This window comes from Schistocerca americana, chromosome 1 (assembly GCF_021461395.2).
Source record: "Schistocerca americana isolate TAMUIC-IGC-003095 chromosome 1, iqSchAmer2.1, whole genome shotgun sequence".
NCBI lineage: Eukaryota > Metazoa > Arthropoda > Insecta > Orthoptera > Acrididae > Schistocerca > Schistocerca americana.
In genome coordinates this window covers 20,808,079-20,821,562 of record NC_060119.1, presented here as the reverse complement: position 1 = coordinate 20,821,562, position 13,484 = coordinate 20,808,079, and the positions used below count along the sequence as shown (strand labels likewise).

Sequence of the window (13,484 nt, the reverse complement as noted above, 5' to 3'; positions counted from 1 at the left end):
TGAACACAGACTGGAATTTAATATTGCTGTAAATAAGTGAAATATACTTACTTAAGTCTTTCCTGTTTGAACTGCTGTGTACACTCATCAAAAAGTTTCTGATTGATCTCCATGAACAGCTTCAGAGCATTATATATTAATCCATGTATTGTCCTAAATAACATAAATTACAAAATTAATACAACTGTTGCATATGTTTACTTTTCATTACATTCAAACTTTCCGAAACCTCAGCTCATCCAGATTGTATGTATGAATTATTAACTCATGGCTTTCCAATATTTTAGAATTTGTCCCAAAAAAAAGTCTACAGAGTTAACAGGAAACCTATGTACATACACAAATCAAGACATTAGTTGTACAATATGTTACCTTTAAGATTAGCATACATCTGTGTTAAGGTTTTTTTTTTTTTCCTTTTTTCACTTCATACAAGAAATCATATTACTTTTCCCAATTTTTTCTCCTCTTTACAATGGTATATTAGGATATACAAAAACTTACGCTTTCTTGACCATTTCATTCCATCTACCCTGGAGGGCTCAATCTGACAGTGTCCTAATTTCTCTTTTAACATATACGAATAATCCCACAATGAAGAGGCAGCAATCAGCAATCCTGCAGATGCTGCTGCTCACTGTTACATCTCAGTAAATGCACATTCGAATCTGTCACAGTTTATATTGTGTTATTCAGGAAATATTCTTTGTCCACAAAAGATGTATTCAAACCTATCTCGCCAGCATGAACTTTCTGATAAAGAAATGTTATGTCTCCAAGAGAATTATGAAGCTGAATTGGAAACTGACTTCACAGGTGAAGATGAGGATCTTGTAACAGAGACAAGTGAAGATAAAGACACTGCGAATAAGGAGAGATCAGTGGAGGAGGATTCAGATACTAATTGATGTCAATTCTCACCTCTTCAATCATCACAGCATACCCAGTTGAATGCCTCTACAAAAATGCTTGCACGGGATGGAACCAAGTGGGAGACAGACAATTTACCAAATGCTCAGAAAGTCCTAAAATCAATGATTGGACTGTCTCACTCCAGGAATTAAAAAGTTGATAGTCTTCAGATACATTAGTATTGTCATTTGCACAAACGATGTTTCTGCAGATGACCTTTGGCCACGTTCTTGGGGCCATTTTCATCAACAATGTTATGCCAAGAGTGAAGTTTCCGAAGTTTCTCAGATTTTTCTATTTCGATGAAAAATCAATCTGAGCTGAATGCCTGCCAGCCAACAAATTCACTCTTGAATCTGAAATTAGAGGAAAGTTCATGGAAAACACTAGTCATTCTTACTGCACTGTAGAAAATATTACCAAGCAAAACACTACAAACTTTCTTTCAAATGGCCTATAAAACTGACAAATACGGTTCCAAATTCTGGACTGCTGCTAACGTAGCAACAAAGTATATACGTAAAGCTTTCCCATACCTCAGAAAACAGGATGCATATAGAGAAAAGCAACCACTCAAATGTCATTGTCCTGCATCTCGTGGAGCCATTTCTAAATCAAGGGACAAACACGACAATAAACAACTTATTCATGTCTCTTCAAATGTCTAAACAGCTCGGGGAAAAGAAAACATTAGTTGCCACAAAGAACAAGATCCATTGTGAAATCGATGACGAGGTAAAGAAGTCAAATGCTGAAATACAAAACCCCACTATCACATACCAGACCTACAACACAGACTGCACCACGACTGTATTATTCTGAGTACACTGCTTTCTGAAGCAGCAATGATCAATGAAGGAAAGAAGAAATCTGAAACCATAACATTATATAAAGCAACAAAATAAAGGACGGATGTCATTGATCTAATGAACTGTAAATATGCTACAAAGACTGCACGTAGGGGAGGGCCGACGTGTATATTGTACATCATCTTTGACATGGCTGCAGTACACTGAACTGATGAAAGTCACGCGATACCTCCTAATATTGTGTTGGACCATCTCCTGCCCTGCATAGTGCAACAATTTGACGAGGAATGGTCGTGAGAAGTTGTTGGAAGTCCCCAGCAGAAATAATGAGCCATTCTGCTTCCATAGTCACCCATAAAACAAAAGAGTATATTGAGCCATTCTGCCTCTATAGCTATCCATAATTGCGAAAGTGTTGCCAGCACAGGTATTGTGCACAAACCGAACCTCTGATTATGTCCCATAAACAATCGATGGGATTCATGTTGAGTGAACTGGGCAACCAAATCATTCACTCAAATTGTCCAGGATGTTCTTCAAACGTATTATGAACAATTGTGGCACTGTGACATGACACATTGTTTGGGAACACGCAAGTCCATGAATGGCTGCAAACAGTCTCCAAGTAGCCAAACATTACCATTTCCAGCCCACAGTCAGTTCAGTTGGACCACAGGACTCAATCCATTCTATGTAAACACAGCCTGCAGCATTACAGAGTCATCGCCAGCTTGCACAGTGCCTTTATGACAACTTTGGACCATGGCTTTGTTGGGTCCATGCCACACACTAACCTCAGTATCAGCTCTTACCAACAGAAATCTGGACTCATCTGATGAGGCCATGGTTTTTCTAGTCGTTTAGGGTCGTGTAAATATATTTACAAAGTAGTAGCAAACAAGAAAATGGAAAGGAAGTTCATACTTCAACTGACGAATGAATTCAAGGGGGAAAGGACAAAGAAAGAACAGATAAAGAAGAAGACAGAAGAACAAAATGATCTTGAAAATGGAAAAAATGTCAAATCAGGCTCTGAAAAGGCAACAAGACCAATGACAACTGTGTAAAGAGCCAGGCAGTTTTGTGCATAAAATGTGCACATAAAACAGAAATTACCTATGATAATTGGACTAGCAGATTCCAATTACTGGAGTAAAAGGTACAACAAAATTGTGTGTAGAACACACGTGAGTATAATACGGAGCACATGAGGTCTGTTCAAAATATCGTAGGACTTTGTCCAAAAATTCACCTACATTTATCTTTTACTTATTGTATACGGTCTCCTTTGAAATCTCTCTTTTGCAATCGACACATCATTCTCAACATAGTTTTCACTTCTGGAAGTAGTCTCGGTACGCCTTTCGCTGGATCGCGTTAAACGTCGTTCGCAAATTTTCTTATATCTCGTCTATGTCACAAATCTTCATACTTTCAATGTGGTTTTCAACTTTGGAAACAAAAAAAGTACGCAGGCCCCAGGTATGGAGAGTATGGAGGATGAGGCAGCACAGTGATTTTTTGTTTTTTGCGCCATAGTCACACACCAACAGGGGTGAATATGCAAAAGCATTATCGAGATGCAAGAACCGTGAACTGTCTTGCCACATTTCAGGCCATTTCCTTGTCACATTTTCTTGCAGGCATTGCAATACATCCCAATAGTACAATTGATTAACAGTTTGTCCCTGTGGCACGAACTGATGATGAACTAATCCTTAAAAGTCAAAGAAAACTATCTGCACGGCTCTGACATCTGACCTGACCTGACCTGATGGCTGTTTTGCCTTGGACACCCTTTCTCAATCCACCGTGAAGACTGAACCTTGGCCTCAACACCGTAACCATAGATCCATGTCCTTTCACCAGTTGTGATTCTCTTAAGGAAAATCTCATTCTCATTTGCACGATCCAAAAGCTTTTTACACATTGCGAGGAAAAGGTCTTTCTGGTCTTGACTCTTGAGCCGCGCAACGAACTTGGCGGCAAAACGATGCATTCCAATATGCTGTGTCAGGATTTCATGACACGATTAAATTGAAATGTTACATTCTTCTGCAACCTCTCGAATAGTCAGTCTTTGATTGGCAGTAAGTTTCATTGACAGTCCTGACACAAGCATTCTTGATAGACGTCTAAGGATGTTCTGAATGAGGGTCATCTTTAATTTCCATCTGGCCATTTTAAAACTGTGTGAACCATTCATAACATTGAGTATGGGTTAAGCATTCCTAGCCATAGGCTTCCTGCATCACTGGACGTAGGTATTTGAAGGTTTTCTTGAGTTTCACACGGTATTTAATGCAGACACATTGCTTCTCTTATTCTGCCATCTCTAAATTTGCGTACTGTGTGATACAACGTTCTACCCAATACAACCCTGAGCAATAACTAACTGACAAACAACATTAAAACTTCCAGCAGCTACACATTAAACACAGGCATGTGCAGGAATGCCAACCGCATTTCACATCAACATACCAATGATGCAAAATTATGAATGTTCTGGAATTTTTTGAACAGACCTCATATACTAAATGTGTCTAGAAAGCTCTACAAATAATCAATTTACAAATTTCTACATTTTACGAGCTTGTTAGCATGAACAACAATAATTTAGTAAGATAATTTTGTCAAAATTATTAACTAATGAACTAAATATTTTATTAAATATTTTTCGTAACTTACACATAGGTAGGGAGGTAACATACACTAAAATTAAGTACTCATTTAAGTCAAATATGAAAATATTTGATGCAGGATCAAAATGACCTGCTCAGCACTGACTGAATATGTTTAGAGTGACACCATAACTAAGGCAATAAAGGGATAACACTAACACACACATACACACACACACACACACACACACACATACACACACACACACACACACACACACACACACACACACACAAAGAGAGAGAGAGAGAGAGAGAGAGAGAGAGAGAGAGAGAGAGAGAAAAGTCAGATACTGGCAGTTTGTTGTATATAGTATATTGATCAACTTTGAGAACCAAGGTGGGTGGAAAATCACATTGCAGAGTTGTCTTTAATCAAAGTAGAATGAAATCTGTCACTCAGGAACTCCAGTGAGAAAGAATGTAGTGACAAAAATTCCCACAGAGAGGTTTACGCGTAAAAAGAAGTGCAAAATGTTTTGCTGTGAATTAAAGGATGTGCACTTGTTTTAAGTAATAACTATTTATGTATGGATTTATAGATTTCATCTAGTTAGATGTATTTGTGAGTAGCCACAATAAACAAATATTGTGCAAAGAAATCCCACTATGATGGTGTATGTTTTGCATTTTTCATATGCTCTCATTGTGCTGCATTCGACACCGGAAAATAATACGGATCATCACACACTAAATATTGAGTCCAGGATTTGTACAATGAAAGATTCACCACTTAGTAGGTAAAACACTGAAAGTACATTCAATTAATTGTTGAGCCTAATTATGCATAAACAACTGATATCAGAACTTCAATTATTACCACAATATGGATACTTCAGATGTTCTGAAAGAGAGAGATAGCATCACCAACGATCTGATATATGCTGTTCCCTGTTTTTGTAAATATCTGGTAAATAGTTCAATCTTTGGAAATTGCATTATCACTCCATTTTCCGAAGGACATCGCATCAATGTTGTTGAAATTTTACTGTGCACACGAGATGTGACCAAAAACTAACAGGAGTTTTAAAAATTTTGCGGGCTTTATGCAGCCAATTTTCAAATACTTTTTATCATGTTGGTACGCACGTTCCTGAAGTACGTATACATTTTCAGCTGTTCTGAATATTTAGTTTATTATTGACAGCCGAAACGGTTGTACGTGTTTTCAAGAGCACGGCAAATTTTTACTTTCAGAAAAGTAGTATACAAAGACTTGCATTAAATTTTGCTTGAAAAATGGAAAAATGCAGCACTGCATTCGAAATGTTGACTGTGGCTTCTGGTGAATTTACTACAGGACAAGAGTTTATAAGTGATAACATTTAAAAGAGGGTACGGGACATGTTAAAGGTGACGACTGCCCAGAGCTCCATAGCACATCATTACTTATGAAGAAGTAAAGAAAAGCTTTCAGAAAAATCGCTGAATCACAGCAGAGAGGTGGTTGTTTATGTTAGCATATCCTCTGACCCAAGCCAAGCAATTATTTTTTGGGGTATTTTGGGTATGACATGTGTAGCAGCAAAGTTTGTTCTGAAATTGTTGAATTTCAAATAAAAACAATGTCCTGAAGACATAACTCTAAGTCGACAAAGATCCAGAGCTTTTAAATAATTATGATAACATGTGACAAAGCATCTATAGGAAAGATATCAAAATTGAGGCCCAGTTGTACAAATGGAAACTGCCTGAAGAGCCAATTCAAATAGTTCGATCACATGAGGAGGTAGTTGTGACAATTTTCTTCAATTACAGTGGGACAGAGCATCACTAGTTCCCGCCTTACGATCAAATGGTCATTAAGGAATACATCCTGGAAGTTAAGCACCGTTTGTGTGAAGTAAAAAATAACCACAACTGTGGCAAAAACACAAATGGAAATTTTGTCGTGATAATGCTACTGCACACACTTCAACGCTTGTCCGTAATTTTTTGGCAAAAAACAAAACCATTACGTTGCCTCAATCACCGTATGCACCAGAAACAGCTCTTGTGAATTCTTTCTGTCCCTGACACTGAAGAGAACCATGAAAGGACATCTGTTTGATAAAAACTGAATCATTGAAGAACCTTTCACCAAAATGACAAGTGAGTTTCAGAAGTGCTTCCAAGACTGGAAAAAGCACTTGCACAAGTGTATTAAATCTGAGGGGGATTGTTCTGAAGGGGGTAAAGTTGTTGTTGATGATGAATAAATGAAGATTCTTTAAGAAATACAAAAATTTCTGTTACTCACTGATCACGTCTCACGTGCCATCAATAGTACTCGTTCAGTTTGATAACTGTGCACACTTTTCAAGCATTACTGCAACTGTTGAAGGGAGGACGCAAATCCGTCGTCTTCCAGGGAAATAGCTCCTGACACCTGTACTGTGGGATGGAAGTAAGCTGGGTGGCGACTCCATTTTGCCCTGGGCAACATTCACGCGGCCACCTTTGGGTCCAGTGGAGCTCATGCAGGGCATCATGGCAGTCTAGGAGGATGAGGATCGTACACTGGTTGCAGATCAGGTATACCCCGATATGACCATCATGTTTCCTGACAGCAGTGGCGTTTTTAAACAAGATAATGGACCATGTCGCAAGGCCAGGAGTGTGATCAAGTGGTTTCAGGAACACAGTGGTGAGTTCTGAACACATCTGGAATGTGACAATTTGGTGTCCAGAGCATACACGGATAACCAAAACTGTTAGCATAAATCAAGAAGCTGCTGTTTAGTTTGTTCAGACCAAGACTTGTCCATGCCCGTTACAACTGAAAGAATAGTCATAGTTTTCGCACTGACACAATTCTCAATAACAATATTATGAAAAGGGTAGGGGAGTTGCTACTCACCATATAGTGGAGATGCTGAGTTGCAGACATGCACAACAAAAAGACTGTCACAAAATAAGCTTTTCGCCAAGAAGGTCTTTGTCAAAATAGACAACACACACACACACACACACACACACACACACACACACACACACCACCACGCACGCACAAATCACACACACGACTGCAGTCTCTGGCAGCTGAAGCCACACTATGGGCAACACCAGCAGTGCTTGATGGGAGATCACCTGGTTCAGATTCATTGTAACATCTTTGCAATATGCATCGAGAGTTAGGACACCCTACCCCCATTCCTCCAGAACCTCAACAGCTTCTCCCTTGTTCACTTCAGATGGTGCTACTTAACCAAACATGACACCTACCTATATGTTGACCTTCACCTCAATGATGGCTACATCAGTACCTATGTTCATATCACACCTACTGCCACCTGTTCCATACCAAGAAGTCCCTTCCCTACAGCCTAGCCGCCCATGATCGTGGGATCTGCAGTGGCGAGTGGTCCCTCTCAAAATGTACTGAGGTGAGGCCTTTACGGACCATTATTATCCTCCCAACCTTGCACAAAAGCAAATCTCCCGTGGCTTGTCTTTCCAGTCACCCACCACCTCCCAAAATTTCCATCATCCGACCACATAGGAGCATTTCCCTCGTAATTCAGTGCCACACAGGATTGGACCAACTGAATTACATTCTCCCCACATGGTTTTGACTATCTTTTGCCGTGCCCTGAAATGAGAAATGTCTTGCCCACCATCTTTCCCACCCACCCCTCCCACTGAACCTACACAATATACTTGTCCATCAATACACATCCCCTCCTTCCAGCCCCTTACCTCATCGGTCATATCACTGTAATGACCTAGCTGCAAGATCTGTCCCATACATCCTCCTCCCACCATCACCTAATCCTGTCCAGTCACCATCATCATCTATCCCACCAATGGCAGGGCTATCTGTGAAACCAGACAAGTGATCTACAAACTAAGCAACCACTGTGCTGCACTGTGTACGGGCACGACAACGAAGAATGGCCACCGAAAACTACGGCCAAAAAACAAGTGGACTATCCTGTTGCTGAACATGCTGCCAAGCACGACATTCTTCATTTCAATGACTGCTTCACAGGCTGTGCCATATGGATTCTTCCCACGAACACCAGATTTTCTGAATTGTGCACAGGTGCGAACTATCCCTGCAATATATCCTGCGTTCCCCTAACCCTCTTGGCCTCGAACTTTGTTAGTCATTGTCCTCACCTATCTAGTGTCTTCCCTGTTCCCATTCCAGCACTACACAGCCGGCATTCCACCATCACGCTCAGTCTTTTTACATCTCTCCTTCTCCACCACTTCCCCCACCCTCCACCCCTCTCCCCCATCCCCGCCATACTACCCCTGCCCCAGCCTCTGCCTTACCCCCACCCAGTCACCACTCCCACCATGCATTGGTGCTGCTGCTTGTAGTGTGGTTTTAGTTACCTGAGACTGCAGTCGTGTGCGCATGTGTGTGTGTGTGTGTGTGTGTGTGTGTGTGTGTGTGTGTGTGTGTGTGTGTATTGTTGAGAAAGGCCTTAATGGCCAAAAGCTTTATTTGAGATAGCATTTGTGTTCTTCCTATCTGTGACTCGACTTTCCTTTTCGTAATATTTATATTGAGTTAACACAGCCCTCGATTCCACCAGTATTTTCACTTCTATACTTTTCCACTATGCCCACCCCTCCTCTCCCCCACTCTCCGGCCAACCTCCCACCCGTACCTAGCTCCCCTACCCTCTCTCCATCTCGCCTCTACATGGTCCCGAGCAGCACTCCAGCATGCCCCACCCCCAGCCTGCCTTCCCGCTCCTCCCCATCTCAGCCTGCTCCTTACCACCACCCAGTTGCCTCTCCCATCACACACTGCTGCTGCTCATAGTGTGGATTCAGCTACCAGAGACCGTAGTCGTGTGTGTGTGTGTGTGTGTGTGTGTGTGTGTGTGGGTGTGTGTGTGTGTGGGCGCGCGCGCGCGAGTGCTCGCTCTATGTTGGCGAAAGCTTATTTTGGGACAGTCTTTTCTTGTGCCTATCTGCAACTCAGAATTTCCACTATATGGTGAGTAGCAAACTATTTTTTCATAATATTGTTACATTCCTACCTGGATTATCCATCGTTTCCAGATTCTCAATGAAACTCTTCAGAGTACGAGACTGCACTCTCATGTGGTTTATAATATCGAAATTTCAGCCACTGTTGCAATCAGCTACCAATGTGCATTGGAACAGTGAACAACACAATGGCACAAACACACCCAGAAGTGTTGAAGATGGCGGTAGCCACAAAAGTCTACACTTGGACCCAGCACTATGATTTGACAATTAACGGTACGTATGTTCACTGGTTAAAATATTTGTAGTAACTTTTTCCTGAATCTGCCCCCCCCCCCACCCCCCACCCCCTGTGGATTGATCAAATCAATGGCTACTACAATATAAAGATTAAAGTAACAAAGTAATTATAATTGATAAACATGTTATACAAAACACTAGCCTCCACCATGCCTATTTCTTTTTTTCCTGTCACACCAATTCCAGCTCTAGCAGCTATAAAACATGGGCGTTCTGTCATACGACTATTGTCACACTCAATTTCAGCTTCCATTTTGATGAACAGCATACAATTGAAGATTTGAAAATGTCAAGTAGTAAGCAATTGCCAGTGTACTAATATTTCTATGTACACATAAGTTTGAATTACTTACTTGTTCCAGTGAGATTTTGAATTGCGATACAGAGAAGGAAACATGATTGGAAGTATAACAGCAGCATTGTCATTTATCAGAGACATAATGTATTCGTTGTTCCAGTAATAAAGGGCCCGTTCTGCCACCTAAATGGAACAATTTCAATGTATCAATGCCAGAATTGTATCTACGAGGCGTAAGCAGCATATGCTAATTTCACAGTACCTGGAAATGTGGGCTGGAAACACATTTAGCTAGTTGACGAAACAATGGATCCATCACTTTCTGAAATTCTGCTGGTTCAATAACATCCAGAATTTCTTCCAATTCATTCAGGTACATTACCTGCAAGATAAACAACAGACATTAAATTCATGTTCAACACACTGTAAGTAGACTATTTATTATCATCCTTGATGAGCGATGATTGGCAACTATTGCTACTTATTAAGAACTGATAAGAAACTACTTTGTTACAGTCAATGTAAAGACACAACACAACGAAGACCTTAACAGTTGGTATTTGTATTTTTGAGAGTTTTTTTGTTTTGCTGGCATTAGACTGTGGTCTGAGGCACATTTCTCTGTCTAGCGTTTTGCTCCAATGCTGGAGATGACCATTAGAGGCTATAGCAATTCAGAAAGCAGTTACAATCTCAAATAACTCAGCAAACCTAATTTTAACATTATAAGTAGAAATAATATGTAATGAGCACTTGTTTAAAAAGACAATTTTATAGTTCTAGATAGATGCACTTAATGTGGGTATCACCCATTTCTCAGACAAAGTCACCCTGCCTGCACTGGAGGTGGAGTTCTTTTCACTTTTGGCATCATATGTAACAATGTTCATCATGGCGAAGATGCACCTCATCTTTTTCAGGACGCTTGTTGGTCATTTAGCTTTACAGGGTGGGACTCTTGATTATAACCAAACATATGACAACCATTTTCTTTTGGGCTCAAATTTGTATAGCCATGCTTCTTCACTTGTTACATTATTAAATAATGCTTCCGACTCCCCTGAATCAAATTTTCCTAGTTTTTGCCTGACAGAATTCAACAGCTTTTCTTAGTTAGCAAATAGATAATGTATCAAATTTTTAAACCTAAAGGCTCTCAAGACCAGACCACTGCTAATCAAATTCCATAGTGCACTCAATTTTCAGGGAACCCATAAATCAGTTCATTGGTACATCTAAGCTCATTTTCTTCATTAGGGCCATGGCCAGCTGTCTTCATAAAATTTATTTTCGAAGTGTTTTTCTAACATTTGAACTTTGTAAAGTGGTAAATACTACTGCTTTGGAAGATGAGTTGCGAACGTCCTAAAAACTGATTTGCATTCAGTCTTATCCTGAAAGCAAATAAGGACTAGTGTTCTACCTGTTAGCTGAAGCTTATGTGGAATGAGACGCCTCTCGAGGGAATTCTCACAAATTCTTCTCCTGCTCATAAATGCGATGATAAATGCAAAACTCTCATATGTCTTAGTGTAAAATCTAATAAAAGCAGTTGATGGACATGTTAATTATGAACCTTCGTGGCAGATTAAAACTGTGTACCGGACCGAGACTCGAACTCGGGACCTTTGCCTTTTGTGGGTAAGTGCTCTACCATTTGAGCTACCCGAGCATGACTCATGCCCCGTTCTCACAGCTTTACTTCCACCAGTACCTCATTTTTTTAAACTGTCTGTTTCACACAAAATAAAATGCTGGCTACTTCTGCAATGTCCACAACAACTGGCAGTGGCCAGATCTGTTACAAATCAGCATTCTGTTCCTTCATTTACACTGATGTGTCCTACGGGGACTTTGACTGCAAAATTTCACAATTATGACACAATGTATGAACATAAAAGTATTTTTTGAAATGATAATCTGAGAATGGGTCTTCCAAAATACAACTTTTGCAGTAAGACACAATCTTAATATCATTTACTGTAAAATGGCGAAGTATACTGTTGAAATAACCACCACATTAATACATGCAGTTTGCAATTTATTGTTTCCAGGTATGTAATTTTATTTGGGGATCTATGTAATTTAATCTCTTCACTGAGAAGCCGTGCAAAAAATAAAGGAGAAATTTGGAAAGGAAATTAAGGTTCAGGGGGAAAAAATAAAAACTTTGCAGTTTGTTGATGACACTAATTATGTCATAGATGGTTAAGAAATTGTAAGAGCAGTTGGAAAAATGAATGGTACCATCAAAAGATTATCAGAGCGGTTGGAGATAATGGGCATGCGTGCACGAGGTGTGCCTGTTTGTGTGAATGTGTTTGTATTTTCTGAAGGAGGGGTGTGTGTGTGTGTGTGTGTGTGTGTGTGTGTGTGTGTGTGTGTGTGTGGGCGCGCGCGCAGAGGGGGGGGGGATTAAACCATCGCAAATATTATTGCAAAGAACACTGCATTTTGGAATAGAAACTTGCACGCAATCGTGCTGCAATTAGATTGTTTCTGATTGCAAATCAGTAGATAGATTGTCTGGAAGTGGCAGTGAAGTAAATAAAGGCTTGTTCAAATGAAACTGCCAATACCTTAGACCATGGATGATTGTTTGTTTGTTTCGTTGTAAGGCGCAAAAAACAACTGAGGTCGTATGCGCCCAAGTCAAAACTATAGAATGCATACTCAGAGACAAGGGAAACTACTATATGTCAGTCCCAATGGACAGAATAGGAAACATCTAAACATGGCATGGGATGTGGGATCATAGAAAAATGGAGATCCAAAACTAAAAATTAAATGTCCTTCACCAAATTGCTTCGATGGATAAAAAGTAAAACCCAGGCGACTGCCAGTGTCATTTGCTAAAACAGCTGTTAAATCAAGTGGCAAACCCAAGATGCAACGTAAATTAATAATAATAATAATAAAAAAAGGGCATTCCAGTAGGTAGTCGCGGACCATTAAAACTTGGGTGCCAGTGAGCAAATTATGGCTAAAAAGGCAGTGCCCAATATGCAGTCGAGTTAAAATAATGTCCTCCCGGCTGGAGGGCCGAGAGGGGGTCGTCCAAGGTACTGAGAGAGGCTTAAGAAGCCGAAGCTTATTCCCATGAAGGGAGGCCTATTGGCAATGCTCAAGGGACACCACCGCCTGTCAGACGGCAATGCAGAGATCATCGGAGGGAATAGAGATACTCACAGGCTGAGGTAAGAGGACTGCAGCCTCGGCAGCAGCCTCATTTCCTGGTAGACCGACATGACCAGGGACCCACAGAAACATGACATTGGCTCCACCAAGAGTGAGCAAATGACAGTTTTCCTGCACCCGCTGCACTAAGGGATGAGCAGTGTACAGCGCACAAAGACTTTGGAGGGCACTGAGCGAGTCTGAGCAGAGTACACAATTGGGAATGCTGTGTCACAGGATGTACTCTGTGGCCCAATACAAGGTGAAAGGCTCGGCTGTAAGTACTGAGGAGTGGGCCGGAAGACAATATCGAACGACACTGGTGCAAATGACGAATGCACATCCGACCCCACGGTCAGCCTGAGAGCCATCAGTGTA

At 40.6% G+C, this 13,484-nt stretch overlaps 1 protein-coding gene across 3 annotated transcripts in view; it reads right to left on the bottom strand.

Annotated features, from left to right (window-relative positions):
* Window positions 1–13,484, bottom strand: part of LOC124545827 (serine/threonine-protein phosphatase 2A 56 kDa regulatory subunit gamma isoform) — a 327,568-nt gene that overhangs the window by 28,393 nt on the left and 285,691 nt on the right. For all 3 annotated transcript variants that reach the window (XM_047124783.1, XM_047124792.1, XM_047124799.1), the window contains 3 exons: window positions 10,192–10,311; window positions 9,985–10,112; window positions 52–153 (listed from right to left, as the gene is read on the bottom strand). In XM_047124783.1, the coding sequence (XP_046980739.1) occupies window positions 52–153; window positions 9,985–10,112; window positions 10,192–10,311 (350 nt within the window). The remainder of the gene's footprint in view (window positions 1–51; window positions 154–9,984; window positions 10,113–10,191; window positions 10,312–13,484) is intronic.